Raw genomic sequence first — 14,753 nt, 5'->3', positions numbered from 1 at the left:
TGTAGAAACTTGGGAGTTCTTCAGGACTATAAACAATTAGTAGCAAAGATTTTTGGTGCAACAGATATTTAATTTAGAAGGGTTTGCTGCAAGACGTCTATTACACATCCAGGTGTCAATCCCCAGGGTCCATTCCACCTGACATCCCTGATAGTGGGTACCTTTTGCTTTACACCATGTTTACAACCATCTGGCTTGCAGGGGACTCCAGTTTCCGAACATGAGTCCACAGACACTGTCCTAGCAGGCCTGCAAAGCTGCTGGCCAGCTGACAAACTCTGACCAAGTCCCCTTGGCCACAAGTGGCTCACCAGGAGTTGGCTGCAGCTGAAGGATAAGGGAGAGGTATTCTCCTTGCTGCAGGCACAGAGCCAGATGCCAATCAGTGGTGTAGGGCTCTGAAGGCTCCAAATAGCCTCTTCTAATAATTAGAAATCTCTAATAATAAAATTACCTGGTAGAGCAAATTGAGCAAAGCAACACAAAACTGAGGGAGTGAAAATAGAACAGGGGTCACTTTATTGTCAGGTGGATGAGGAGTTCTTCTGATGCTGTAATTATGTCTCAAAGAAACAGCAGCAGAAGTGAGCGATAAAGTGACTGCAAGCAGAGAACCCGAACGCCAGCATTCTTCCTCTGATGCTCACAGCCCACTGTGAGCAGTCCAGGGGTGATCCTCTTCTAGAAGGACCTCAGCCTCTTGGCTATTACCACAGTGGCAGTTTCGCCCACTTGCAGCAACCTCCTGTCCAGGAAGCTCACTGCAGGTGCCAGTGCCAAATTTCCGAGTTCCATCAACGTTCCATCCCCTCTACTCACACTCATTCAAGGACATCTCCTTTCTATAGCTCTAATTCATGGCTTGGCTTTCTCTACCTCAAGTTCAGTATCTTCCACAAAAAAAGCCTAATCCCCTCTGCCACAACTCAAGGCTTAAAATTATTTTTTAATTACTGCCAGGTTCTTGCTGGAGAACCAGTAAGCTAAGCAGGGTGCTCCGAGCTCCCAGGTTTAGCATATGAATACACTTGAGTTGCAAAAGCGGTAGTCACATTTCTACATCACAAAAACAGCCATTGTAACAGGCACAGTTCCCATTTCTTTTAAAAATAAATATTTATAAACAAAAGGAAGAGATTCAGAGAACTACAAAGTTAAAAATTTTCCTGCCAACAGCACAAATGTTTCTCATGTACAGTCACAGGAACAAGTTGTACACCAACATGAGCACTGTCTAAAAAACTCTCTCCTCATCAGCTGCCTCAGTCCACCTGCACAGAGATCCACATCTCCCTTTACAGCAGCCAGCTCTTCTGCACTTCTCCACGACTTGTGCTGGAGATGCTCAGTCACCTTTCATGATCAAGTCCTCAATATATGCATCCAGTTCATCATCTGTATTAATATCAATGTCCTGAAACCAAAGCAACAAGGAATACCAGTGAGAAGTGAATACTGAGGAACAGCACAAGAAAAGAGGAGCCAGAGCAGCTTAGCACCCTCTGTTACATCTGGCCTGCTCAACCTCTATGCTCCAACCTCCAGCACCCTCCAGCTGCTGACAGCTTGCAGTGACAGCACCCCTAGCTTTCCCTGTCAGCATCCGAAAGACAACACAGGAAACCCACCAGCACCTGATGCTCAAACAACACACTCAAGTGATGGATTTACTGTACTGATTTTGGTCAAGGCAGATTTGGTTGGGGTTCTTTAAGATTTAACACATTTTCCTAACAGGGTGAAAGTGCTTTCAGATGCTTTCAGTAGCCTTTCCAGGTTGATCCTGATTTTGTTAAAGAAGTTTTTTAGTTTAGAGTTTATTTATTTAAATGTTTTAATTATATATTTTCTATTTTAATTTAATCGTATAACTAATATATCCATTTCACCACAACACTTTCAACACTTTTTCATGTTGTTTGTTTAAAGGCTTGTGTTTCTATATGTGGAGTTCAGAATCTGCACAGGAATGTGGCAAAAACTCCCTGATGAGCACTGCCTATGCCTGGGGAAATTCTCAAGCAGCCTCACGGTAGAGAACAAACAGAATCTGTGCATAACATAAACACCATGAGAAATCATTCTCATGTGAGAATTAACACACATCAGACTCTTAGGGCCTGGATCCCAAGTGTGGGCAGTGACAGCCAAGCTGTTCCAATCTGAGGAAGTTGGAGCCCAGTGAGACACTGGAGTGAAACACTTGCAATGCTTGGAGGGGATGAGCTAGGTGGCTACTCTGAGACAGCTCAGGGTTTGCTGCTACTCCTCACCCACCTCCTGCACTTTCTGCAGAAGGGCCATGATATTAGTCCTCAACTTCTGCAGTTTCTCCTCTGTTTCCCTCAGCTTCCTTTCTAAGTTCCGGAGGTTTTCCTCAGAGGCTTTGGCCCGGGCATCGGCACGTGTCTGATATGAATTGCACAGGTTCTGCAGACCCACCTCATACTGCTTAAAATATTCTTTCTGTAGTAGGCAAAACACAAGATGTCACATTAAGAGAAAGCATCAAGCATCAACAAAAACATGAGCATTCACAGGCTGTAGAAGATCCAAACCCCTGGCCCCCATGATCAAATCCTCCCTGAAGTGTGCCCCTGCACACTCTGCCCATGCTCGTATTTACATCTGATTTGCCTACAGCAGCCAGCACAGAATTCACACAGCTTTTCACATTCTTCCAATACCAGAACTTCCCCCAAAGCTGCTTGAATTTAGATTAAGGGTGCAGTGTACTTTAAAAAGCATGAACCCACAGGTATGCTGCAGGCCTGACATCCCCTGTAAATTGTAAGTATCCTTGGTACAGATCACCCAGACATCATAGCCTCCCACTGCAAGGTAGGGACAGCTACACTAACCAAAAGCCCCAGACACAACCAAGGTGTCCTATAGAAGAAGCAGGAATAGTAACTCCAGCAGATGCCTGAGTTAAGAGAAGGGGAGGAGACGAGACTGCCAATACCCACACTTTGAGTCTGGAAGTGCAAAACAGAACAAGCTTTGGTCATGTGCTCATCTTCAGGTGGCTTTTTACATGTGCCTCCTTGGAAAGGTCTCTCTTGGTGGTATGTTGGAGAAGGAAAAAGTAAGAGAGGCCAGTTCCCTTGCCCTGCATTGCAGCCAGCACTGGTACCAGGTAACATTCCTCCCCAGTACCAGGCTGCTGGTGGAAGCTCAGTCCCACCTGTCCTCTAATAAACAGAAGTCAAAAGTCTTATGGTGTGCAGCTGACTTGCTGGCAGTCAACCTGTTCTCCTAGGGAAGTGGGAAGGGGTTTACTTCAATGTTCTCTCACACTAAAGTAAATATAAAGTGGATTGAATCCACACTAATGTGGGCTCAAACCCTGTATGGGCCATTTACCTAAGAGTTGGACTCAATGATCCTTGTGGCTTCCTTCCAATTCAGAATATTCTGTGAATCTGGGGATAATTATTTGTTATTATTTATAATTTTTAAGATTGTCTCCAGATAAGTTATAAGGCTGGGAGCAAAACAAGCAGATATGTCTACCTCTTGCTTCTACAAACCTGTAATCTGGTCTCTCTTTTTTAGAAGTTTAATAGCAATGGTTAAGAATTGAAGATAGTAGCAGCCAACAGCATTCCCACACATATGCATGGTAATTAAAAAAATCCTCAGACAACTCTTACAAGACTCAAGGCATCTCTCAGAGCTCTCATTCTTTTCCTCAGCTATGTTAGTCTGCCAAGGATCCAAATTATTTTTTCAAGAGTGCACGCCTGCATTAGCAAGATGCACATTTGCCATAAGAATGGAATATGTGTGGGGAAAATACATAAACTTACTTTTCTAGAAGTACTGAACTCACCAAGGGAAATGCCAACAACCCTTCTGAGCTCATGGAACTCAGCTCATTCTTGGAGATTGGAAAACTTGGAGGCAAGAAGTATCGCAAACAATTCCTGTGCAGGAAAACAAAATGCAAAGCCAGAGCTGGGAGTTTAACAGACTGAAGCAATCAGACTGCAGAGCTCACAAGATCTGCAGTGAACCCACCGAAGGATCTGGACTAGTAAGTCAACTGTTTCTTGGCTGCTGCTGGGACCAGTGGTGTCAGGCTCGATTCTGATGCAATCCGAGGTAGAAGGTTCAGCCATGACCACCTCCTCTTCCTGCTGTGTGTCTGGAGCCTGGTACTCAGGAGAGGGAGGCTTCATAAGCCTTACATCCTCACTGCCCTTCTCTACCCTGAGAAAAAGTATTAAGGGAATGTCAGGAATCTTTTTGTACATTGGACATACCTGAAACATGGTTAACGGTTTCATCAGAACCTGTACCCAAGTGTCAAACAGACCTCTAGACACACAACAGCTGCCTCCAGGGCAGGCATCAGAGTGACAGACTGATGGAGTCTGTCATGCCCATTCTTTATGTAGCCCTGGACAGTCTTGACCTCACATGTTTCCTGACATGACAACAGCATATTTGTCTTCAGGATCTATGGCAATAAAACAGGCCCTTCCTCCCAAAAAAAAACCCCAAGCCTCCAAAATTCAGTAGCTCTAGATAGTTACCAGCGATCCCTTGGTGTGGTGTCTGTAGGGACATAATCAAACTTCACCTTCCACCGGATTGCATGCCTGATCCTTTCCACAGCTGTGACACGGCCTGTGAACCATTCCTTGTTCACACGCACTTCCACGTGCAGCCCCTTATCTGTGAGGGGGAAGCAAAGGTGTTTGTAAACATTCAGCTGCTGGAAAGCACATTCTACAGGGGCTCTAGAGATTCAGGCACCTCAGCAGGGAGCACACCTGAATCTGTGACAATGCCCTCAAGCAGTACAGACACCATCAAAACACAATGGGCACACAGGTCAGCTCCTGCTGAGAAACAGGAAGATGCATGGAAATGAGCTGGCAATTCCAGATGGAAGGTTTCTCCTGTACTCCAAGCTGTTTGACATTGGCTTTATAGTCTCATGATGGGCTCTAGGACAATTTGCCACGTGTCCCTAGTGGGCCACTTTCCAGACAGCTCCCTGGAAGCATGCTGAAAAGATGCCCTGCTCTGGCAGATGGTGCAGTACCATCCCAGCTATCACCTTTCCTGGGGTCTCCCAGTCACTCTTTTCTCACAGCAGTGCAGATCTGGATAGAGTTCTGAGCATTTTCCAGCTGGCATGGCTGCATGATCCACTCAGGATAGGTGAACATGCCATCAGCTACACCCTGCAGCCCAGCCCCACTGCTGACAACATGATATAACCATCAATCACAGACCTTTCCATGCCACAATTGCCACTGGTCTAATCAAAGGGTTCTCAGCCAAAATTTTTCATGCAAGTTAGAGTAATCTTGGGGTTTGGAATTCAAATCGACACTATTTTTTATTTTAAAATCTAATTAATGAAAGCACACATTTAACTGGTACAACAGTTCTTTTTTATGTCAGATACTGGTAGCCCAAGGGCTTATTTCTCACCTTTCTGTGCTTTCTTCAGTTCCAACAACTCTTCCTCTCCAGCACTGTCTGTGAGCTGGGAGCAGAGAGAGCCCAAATTAGTCACCTCCCATCAAGATTATAAACACCTGACAAATATCTTCTGCTGGGGAAACCAGCACACTCTTACCTCCACCAGTACACTCTTACCTCCACCACCACCTCATTGGAATCCTTCTCTTCTTTCACTGCCAAAAATTTTCCTCGTTTTGTCCTCTCCTTTTTGGGCTCACCCTCCTCCTCAGACCCATCCTCTGTGATGTTCAAGGCCCTCTTTCGAGTGTTGGAGGCCTGAAGGAAGCAAACAAGCTCTAGCTATTAATTCCAGCCTGCTTCCAACCAAAACCTTCTTGCAGCCAAGTTAAAAAAAAAAATAAAAACCAACCCCCCAGAAAAAAACCCAACATTCAGTATTTAATTTGGTAGTTAATGAGCTTTTCTGGAAGGTTTTAGAGGTGGTATATCATCATGCAAACACTCACCCCACCACTCCATGCACTTTTTTTTTCCCTGGGGAAACAATCTGGTCTAATAGGAAAGAGATGAGACCAGTCTTCTCAAGGAGTGTAAATGGCACCCTAACCCAAGAGCAAAGTAGAAGTTCTCTTGTCCTGTGCAGTGCCCACAGTGCACATATCACAATACAGAACAGACAGGCTTACAGGACAGTGGGTGAGGAGCTGAGGGGTTTCATCCCATTGATTCTTACCTGTAAACATCTGCCAGAGGCAGATTTCCTTACTGCTGGCACCTTGGCTGCTTTTGGATTGGGTGTCTCACGTGAGCTTTTGGGGCTCTGTTGGCCAGAGAGAGACTTCATGCTTGCACCTGGCTTGGCAAGAGTTTTTAAAGTGCTGTTAGACTTCCCAGCTGTCACAGTGTGATGGTGTGTCCTCGAAGTGCTGGCCTCCTCCTTGAAGAGCATGCTGGCTAGCTTGGGGGAGCTGGTATTTGGACGATCTGAAGAACTTTTTTTCAGCTGAGTGCAGGACTTGTGAGGAGGTGAAGATCCTGGTGGCCTGCTGGGAGCATTCTTGATTACATCAGGCAAAGGAGGAGATCGTGGGCGCTGAGTTCGGGTGTGCTGAAACAAAGGAGGGTAGAGAGAGAGGAAGGGTAGAAGAGTGGGGAACTGCTGTTCAGAACAGCTAAGGAAGCACATAAGAGTAAAAAGCCTACAGCAGGATCCCATTTACCTCCCTTGAAGGCCGTGTAGTCACTTCCAGAGGTAGTTTCTTTAAGTCAGCCTGAGATAGAATTGGAGTGGTCTTCTACAAAAAACAACAACAAAAAAAGAAAAATTAAAAGAAAGAAAAAAAAAAACCCCAAACACAAAATCAACCAACCAACCACTCAAAAACCCAAAACCAAACAAAACACAACAACAACAACAAAAACAGATCAGAAAGTTCACGTTTACAAGCTGCCAGGGGCTGCCTGAACCCATCCCAGCAGTTTTCCAGGCTAAACCCAACAATTATATGGTGTGTTTTGTGTTCTTCAAGAGACATTCCTTCATCTGTCATTTCCATTTTCCCAACAGAAAATTAAATGCAAGATGAGATGATCAATTTTTATTGTTACAACAGCCCCAGCCCTATGAAGGACCATAGATGGTTTCAGACTCAGCAGCAGCCCTTTGCACAGAGAAGTCCATCACACCTGCTCTGCTTAGCTGAAGACCTCCAGACTCACCTGCAGAGCTTCCAGCTTTTTCTGCTGCTGGCGGATTTTCTCTGTCAGTTGTTTCTGCTTTTCCTCATTTGATTTCAAGTCTTTTTTTAGAGTTCCCAGTGGTACCTTCTGCTTCTGCTCTGCAGCCTCACATCTAGAATGGAGGGAATGCAAGACAACCTCACCAAGGACAGCAGAACCTGAATCATCTCATGCAGGATTATCCCAACATACCATTCCAAAGGCAGCAGGAAAGCCACCTGCTTTTCTGCAGTAGTCACAGTCTCAAAAGCAGTGATTTTCATCTTGGAAAAGAGATACAAATTAAGCATCAAAAGCATAGTTGCTAATAAAAAGGCATTTATGCTGGAAATCACCAATTCAGAGCCCAGGAACTGTGACAGTTGTGACAGCTTCTGTACTGCATCTGTACTCCAGACTTTTTCAGCAATTTTCCTTCCTATCAGCTTATTTCCTTATATCAGTTCTTCTTTCTACCTACTTTTTTCCCTTCATAAAGGAAAGCACAGTACCAGAAACCCATGACTAAGACATTACCACAAGCCTTCCAGTCTCAGATGCCTTCTGCCTTGCCATTGAAGGTCAGGCAGTGTCCTTTGCAATATGCTGTAGCTATTTGCTTTGTCCTTTGCTTTCCTGTAGCTGTTCAGCCCATGGCCGACAACAGTGGTGAGTATCCTACTCTCCCAGGTCCTTTCAGGTGCAGAATCCTGGAAGTGTCCTTGAGAGAGAAGGAAAAGAGAGGCAGGAAGTACTCTCTCAAATGCACTGGCATCACCTTTGAAGTGCTGGATGAGCAGCTGGCCAGCAGGAGCACTGCCAGAGAAGGAAGAGGGGACTGAGCCCAGGCTCATCTCCTATCACCAAACAATCATAGAAAGACAGACGAGGATCAGCACTGCTGGGGTAAAGTCATGGAAGAATGATTTGAGCCAGGAAAGCAGCACGGCCCTTTTACAACACAAGAGATGCAGCAGATCTCATTGGACCAGATACTGGAACCAAGCTGGTAACCTGAAGATGTAAGTCTTATAAGTAAAGGGAGAACCCTGCTCTCACTGTAGAACACTCAAAGCTCCAAGAAGCTGGGGAGAGATGATTCTATCAAGATCGCTATCTATCAGATACATTCTGATCAGCTTTGTGAGTGAGAAGGAGCACAAGCAGCAGTTCCTACATCAGCCTCTCTCCTGCTGAAGCACTTTCCATAGAGTGGTTACTTCTTCGGCTAAGAAAGTGTATGTCGTCACTGCAAAATGACTGCCCGTGACAGAAACCTGCAGTTCCCAAAGATAAAACTGAACAAGTGGCACCATAAACAGGTTTCCCAGCACAGAAATGCATCTTCCAGCTCATGGCAAGGCTGGAAGCATTGCCAAGCTATGTCTTACAGCACAGTAAAGAACAAAAGCACCTTGAGTTCTGTGACAAGAAAAATTCAGACTACTCATGGCATCCAAACCCAGAGACTGCATCACTGGAGGCAGCAAATCAGAACAAATGTATCATCTTGGAAGTCAGAATGGACTAAAACCAAGACTCTGATAATGCTCAAGGAACTTTGAGACACACAATCATCTTCAGCTGGTGCTTCAGCCACCCATCCAAACGACATTTGGGATCCAACTGGATATCAGATAGGAGAATAGAGGCAAGCAAGCCTGACATTATTTCACAGTGTGAAACAGGGACACTGCCTTCTCTGTAACAAAGGTGAGTGATAGTGGCACCTGGTGCTGACCTCAACAGAGACAGTGGCACTGGAGGGAGTGACTGCTTCCCATGACACAGATTGAGAAGGGCATTCGGCTCCCATGATCTGGAACACCATGCCACAAGCAGCCACTAAAGTGTAGGTGGACAAACCAGAAGGGCAGGGAACAGCTCAGTGCCAATAGTAGACACTTTGCTGAGGCAGCCAAAACTACCATATGACCTCTGATGCCAGGAGAGTCTTCAACACCTGACATTGCTCTGACATTACATCATTTCCAATTTGGCTGGATGAGACCCTGCACAGAGCCTCACAGTACGCAAGCTTGAGGATGCCACCCATGTGCTTCTCAAATCCTGTCATCCTTCAGACACTACAAATACCTGTAATAGTCAGGACACAGATATGAAGGTGTCCAAACTCTGCACAAGGACTCAACAGTGCAGCACTTGGAATGTGCTCCAGCCAAAAGCCAGAGGAGTGCTGGAGAAACTTCTACTTCATGTAAAGGACACAACTGCACTTGCTGCTGGAAAGCACATGTAAGCCTACTTAATCAAGAAATGTCCTGGAGTTATTTATTCTCCCAGAGTAAGACTCCTGAGACCCCTTTTGAAGCTAAAATGACCAGAAGTTTGGCTCACCAGTGCCAAGTGCCCCACCTGCCCTTTCCCAGCTTCCTGCACAGGGGATGTAGGATGGCACAGCATGCACTGCGGAGGTACTCGGACTCACTCCAAACAACACCTCAATGTGAAAAGCAGCCCCACCCACACACCCCCAATTTTCAAGGTATTGCAAATAAAAGATCTGAATTCTTTCATCAGTAAATCAAGTTCCTGGTAGGTGATACAACAAAGACCCCCACTTCTGCAGACAGAAGTGCACAAATATAATGGCAGGTGAGGGGACCTGAATAACACCCTTCCATGGCTACCCTCAGGCCATCCCAGAAGCTACCAGCCCATCTAGGGTCCATTTCCACAAGCCCAGTGGCCCAAAGGCAGCTCAGGGGATGTGAACTGGGCTTTTTGGGAATTGTGGAATGCAAATCTGTTCAGAGGAACAGAAACCCCTTTTGGGGTCCTGCCAAGACTGTCCTACGGCTGCCTCAGCTCTGGTGTCTGGTCAATGGGGGCAGCCCTCTGAAACATCTTTTGGACCAAAAGCAAGTAAAGGAAAGGACTGAGATTATTTGGGAAGAACAAATATGGGAAGAATACACTATAACAAGGGCCAGTTGTACATAAACCTTTGGCTGGTCAGTACCTCTGTGTACTAACCTCCACGTCTTCCCCTTTCCTAGGCGAGGGCCTCTGTACTGGGGTGCAAGTGTCAGCAGCTGGAGAGGGACCACTGGTCCCAGTGACTCATGGGCCTGAGTGCCACCAGCTGCTGTGACTACAGGCAAGTGAATGAATATGAGCCACGGGAATGTCAGGCCAGAGGAGCCAACCAGGAGGCTACCTGGGAGCAAGGGAGGGGATGTCTAAGGGTGACCCTCAGGAGCTGATCACTGGAGACATGGGTGAGTCTCACAGCTGATGGAGATGGGTATAGGGGTGTAGGTGGAACTGTGGGTGTCTCTAGGCAGAAAGCACATGGGGAAGAGCAAGGATCCTGATCCAATCAAGACAGAGAGATCCCCAGTGTGAGACACTGGGAGGTCTGGAGTGTGTGTGCGCTATGTGTAAACACAGAAGGAGGTCTGTACACCTCCCCCCTGGGACTGCAGGCCTCAGGGCCAATCTATCCCAGTGGAAGTAACCAGAGGCACGGGATCTGAAGGCCAGGTATGGACATGAGTATTTCCACTAGTGATCCTTCATCCTGACGAGCCAAGAGGGAAAAGGATGAAGCTGCTGGTGTGGTCTGTGGGAGCATTGCACATGCCCACTTGTGCTATCTGTGTTACTGGATGTACGTACATACACGGTCTGTCTGTGTTTCTGTGTGTCTACAAGCAACATCTTCTGAACCTTGCTACTCCTTCCAGCTGAAGGGCTGGGGATGTGCCAGCCCCTTAGGTTCCAGGCTCAGCCCTGCCCCAACATTTTGTCCAGGAACATCCTCAGCACTGCCACACTCCTCAGAGCTCTACAGCAGGAGCTCTACATACATATGGAGCAAACAGAGAAGTCAGCACAGGTATTCTCCACTGGGAGGTACCAAAAGGAAGAAGTCAGAAAGTCAATACTTTGAAATAGCATCAATATTCTGTAAAATTTTCAGCCATAGATGTTAAATTTTTTATTCCAATCAAAAGTTACTGCCTGGATTCATCCCCTTTGTCTTTAAGCCCTGAGCCAAGGGACCTGACTTACAGAGAAGCAGCTTCCCTTCCTTACAGAATACAGACAAGAACTGGCTTCCAGCAGTGCTGCTTTCCACAGAGAAGCAACCTAAAGCAATCATTTTCCTCACTCAAATAAATGACTACATTCTACCTACATTTTGTGACTGTAACACACATCACTGGAAAATGAACCACTGTGCTGCTTCCTCAAGCATGCAAAATGTCCGTCCTAGGTTCATCCCAACCATGTGTAATTGCTGCAGTTTGGTGTCTGATGGGTGGGAGCAGTAGGAGCAAAAAAGGCAATTGCGAAGCCCCCCTGAACTCACCTAACTCCCAGCCTGCAGCATGACAGTTCTCCAGCTGCCATCTATCCTGCCCACGACAAAACTAATATAATCTAAATCTATAATAGTATTTCTGGTGCCAGTGCAGAAAAACAACCAATGATTCAAATTTCACCGTATCACTTGGTTGACAGGCTAGAGACAGCTCTGGGGTCTACCTGGCTCCACCCTGCTCAGGCAGGGCCACCCAGGACCAGGAGCTCAGGACCACATCTTGGAATATCTCCAAGGATAGAGACTGCACAATCTCCCTGAGAAACCTGGGCCAGGATTTGGTCACCCTCACAGGGAAAAAAGTGTTTCTGATGTGCAGAGGGACCCTCCAGCATTCCAGTTTGTGCTCCTGGTGTCTGGTCCTGGCACTAGGCACCACTGGGAAGAGCCAGGCTCTGTGCTTTTTGCAACCTGCCTTTATATGTTTCTATACATTGATGAGAATGCCCTGAGCCTGATCAGCTCTGGGATGGACAGCACACACCAGTGCTGGGGCTGTCCTCCCCAAGGACAGGACTTTGCATTTTCCTAGTTGAATGTCAGGATAGGCTTCTACTGGCCCATTTCTGCAACCTCCAAGTCCCTCTGGAGGGATCTGTGACTGCCTGGTTTGTCAGCTGCTCCTCCCAGTTTGGTATCACCTGTCACTTCCTGAGGACGTCCTCTGCAATTTGCACATTGCAAATGCCCACCCAGCATTCAGCTCCCTATACAATTGCCATTGCTGCCTTTTCACAGACTGTGAGCACAACTTAAAGGTACAGTATCCCTCCAACTGTTTTCAAAGAACAGAGGACCAGAAAAAAGCTCCAAATGTGCAGATAAAGCACCTTGCAGAAAAATCTTAATATTAACTGATTCTTACCTGTCTTGTTCAGGATCAGGGTTCATGGAGCACACCCAGGTGTCAGGGTAGTTCTTCTCCACCGAGCTCAGCTGGAATGGGAGAGTCCGCCACTTCAGACAGACATCTGTCAGACAGACACTTTGCAAGTCAGAAATACACAGCCTGATACACATCATTTTTTCCTGTAGCCCATTTAATGCCCAAGTACCACACCAAAGTGTATCCAACAACAGTAAGACTAGTGGCTAAAAAAGTGAGACAGTCACAGAATATATTGAGTCAATTATTTATTTGTGCTCACAAAACACTTGAATGAAACCCTCAAAGACAATCCTACCTAACAAGAATACAATGCAGCCTGGCACCAACCAACACCAGAGAACCTCACACTCCTGCTGCAACTATGACATATACAAACTGAATTGAACAGCCAGTCCAGACATCACAGCTCTGCCCAGCAGTCAGGCTGTCTCTCAATGATACCAAAGTAACACAAATCACAGACATATCCACTTAAAAAAAAAAATCTACTAAATTTTTGATGAACCAGGAACACAAATTTGTCTTCCAGAGTATTGCCAGCCTACCAGGAAACCAACAGCTTCACAAAATCAAGTTCTGCCAAGAAAATCCAAATGTCCTTAAATCAGGCTCTGGAAGGATATCAACAAGGGAAGACAAGAAGAAGGAGAAAAAAGTCCCTCCCCCTTCAAAAGAACCATGAAAAGACTGAGACAACCATCAAGGCAGAAGAGCCTAACAAATAATTCCACAAGAATGGCCTCACATTCCTTCCTACAACCACATCCTCAAGTCCCAGGGAGAAAATAAGGGAGTTTGGTGTCCCTCTACCAGGTGACAAAGTGATGGTGTGGAGCTTCCCATTACTCTAACAAGGGCTTAGCCAGAGCTGTTTAGAGGTGCACAGAAGAGAACTTGCATTAAACTCCAAGGGAACTGCAAAAGGTTCCCTCTGTGCTGACACAGTGCAGGCCAGTGCATCAGGGTACAAATTACTTGGCCACTTCCCATTGCCTGTGAGGATGTTTCAGATCTTATTCTGGTACTGGGATGGGTGCCTTTGGTGAGTTCCAGTTCATATGACATTTCTAAGCCTGCTCTCAACACTGCTACTGGCCATACCTACCCTGCTCTGTCAGAAGATCAGCTGTGAAGATCAGTTAGTGAACTAGCAAACTGTGCAGGAAAGGAGCTTTATGCCTGGCTGTCACAGAATACCACTCAGTGCAGACAAAGGCAAACTGCAGAGGAGACAGGTCCTAGGAAGGGATGATAGTCCATCCCAAATCTCCTATGCATTTAACTGTCCCCATCTGCAGCCAGGAGTGTTCCCCCCTTCCCCAGAGAGAAGCAGCTGGATCAGACGCACCGCACTGAATTGTGGTGGGGATCTCCATGGCTCTCCTGCGCTTGTAACGCAGTTCACTAGACGGAGGCTGGTTCCAGTTTGCTGATAAATAACCAAATTCATCCCAGAACTTGATGATACCTCTCTGGGCTGGAAAACAAACCATATTCTGCTCAATATGGAGCCATTATCACAAAATCACCATCTGCACTTTTGGCTGACCTTCAGCCACCCAAATTTCTCCTTCCAGACTCTGGTAATTGTGAAGCTTCACTACCTATTGCAACATCCTTCCAATACTGAGCCAAATGCTCTCCCATGGCCTTCAGCAAGTGTCGATACTCCTTGGCATCAGCAAAGTCTTGTTTATTATGGGTTGGCTCCAGAACCAAATAGGGCACATCCACCACGCCTACCACTCCTCCGCATGCCCTGGAAGAGGGACACAGAGTGACACAGAAGGACACAGATTAAACCGACAGGCTGGCAACATGAACTGTCACGCAAAATGTAAGACGGGCTCAAATATTTGTACTTGCTGTCAAGACCTATTTTGCCTGTCTCTGGAATGAGGCACTAGTACTACCAGCACTCATTAGCACCAAATGCCAAGCTCCTCATACTGCTGCAGGGATGTTTAAAATTTGTGTCAAGAATTCTCTATCAAGAAACCAGGAAAATATGAGGCAGTACTAAATATAATTTATTTGTCAGAATGCAAACTGAAGGCTGACAAAATGAGCAGGCCTCAGGCTCATGAAGAATGATTAATGCAAAACATGGTTATTGCACAGCCTAAGTCAGATACAGAAAAATGTGCCAAGCTTAAGCAAAGATTGCAGAAAAATCTGCAGGACTCACATGCCACCCTCCAGCTGTGGGCCCACCTTCTCATACATCTTGATCAGCCGACTGCAGTTATAAATGAACATGCCGTCCAGCTCGCGCTGCTCAATGTTCACCCCAAAGATAAAATTCAGCTCCTTGGGCTCCTTCAGTGCCCTGTAGAGGACAAAACAGAG

At 46.2% G+C, this 14,753-nt stretch overlaps 1 protein-coding gene across 5 annotated transcripts in view; it reads right to left on the bottom strand.

The window, feature by feature from the left end:
- Positions 1-496: 496 nt before the first annotated feature.
- MORC2 (MORC family CW-type zinc finger 2) overlaps positions 497-14,753 on the bottom strand; it is a 48,072-nt gene continuing 33,815 nt past the window's right edge. For 4 of the 5 annotated variants that reach the window (XM_071445848.1, XM_071445847.1, XM_071445849.1 and 1 more), the window contains 14 exons: positions 14,593-14,733; positions 14,009-14,163; positions 13,753-13,881; positions 12,381-12,486; positions 7,165-7,297; positions 6,666-6,740; positions 6,179-6,553; positions 5,620-5,760; positions 5,452-5,506; positions 4,542-4,683; positions 4,024-4,215; positions 3,836-3,929; positions 2,278-2,466; positions 497-1,414 (listed from right to left, as the gene is read on the bottom strand). In XM_071445848.1, coding sequence (XP_071301949.1) covers positions 1,346-1,414; positions 2,278-2,466; positions 3,836-3,929; positions 4,024-4,215; positions 4,542-4,683; positions 5,452-5,506; positions 5,620-5,760; positions 6,179-6,553; positions 6,666-6,740; positions 7,165-7,297; positions 12,381-12,486; positions 13,753-13,881; positions 14,009-14,163; positions 14,593-14,733 — 1,996 coding nt within the window. In that variant the 3' untranslated portion in view covers positions 497-1,345. Of the gene's footprint in view, positions 1,415-2,277; positions 2,467-3,812; positions 3,930-4,023; positions 4,216-4,541; positions 4,684-5,451; positions 5,507-5,619; positions 5,761-6,178; positions 6,554-6,665; positions 6,741-7,164; positions 7,298-12,380; positions 12,487-13,752; positions 13,882-14,008; positions 14,164-14,592; positions 14,734-14,753 lie in introns of all 5 variants that reach the window. The other variant, XR_011682061.1, reaches the window with a different exon arrangement.

This window comes from Agelaius tricolor, unplaced genomic scaffold, assembly GCF_023055355.1.
Source record: "Agelaius tricolor isolate 1412-34295 unplaced genomic scaffold, bAgeTri1.0.p SCAF_20, whole genome shotgun sequence".
In the NCBI taxonomy this organism is placed as follows: Eukaryota; Metazoa; Chordata; class Aves; order Passeriformes; family Icteridae; genus Agelaius; species Agelaius tricolor.
The sequence above is the reverse complement of the archived record's forward strand: the minus strand, read 5'-3'. Positions and strand labels throughout refer to the sequence as shown.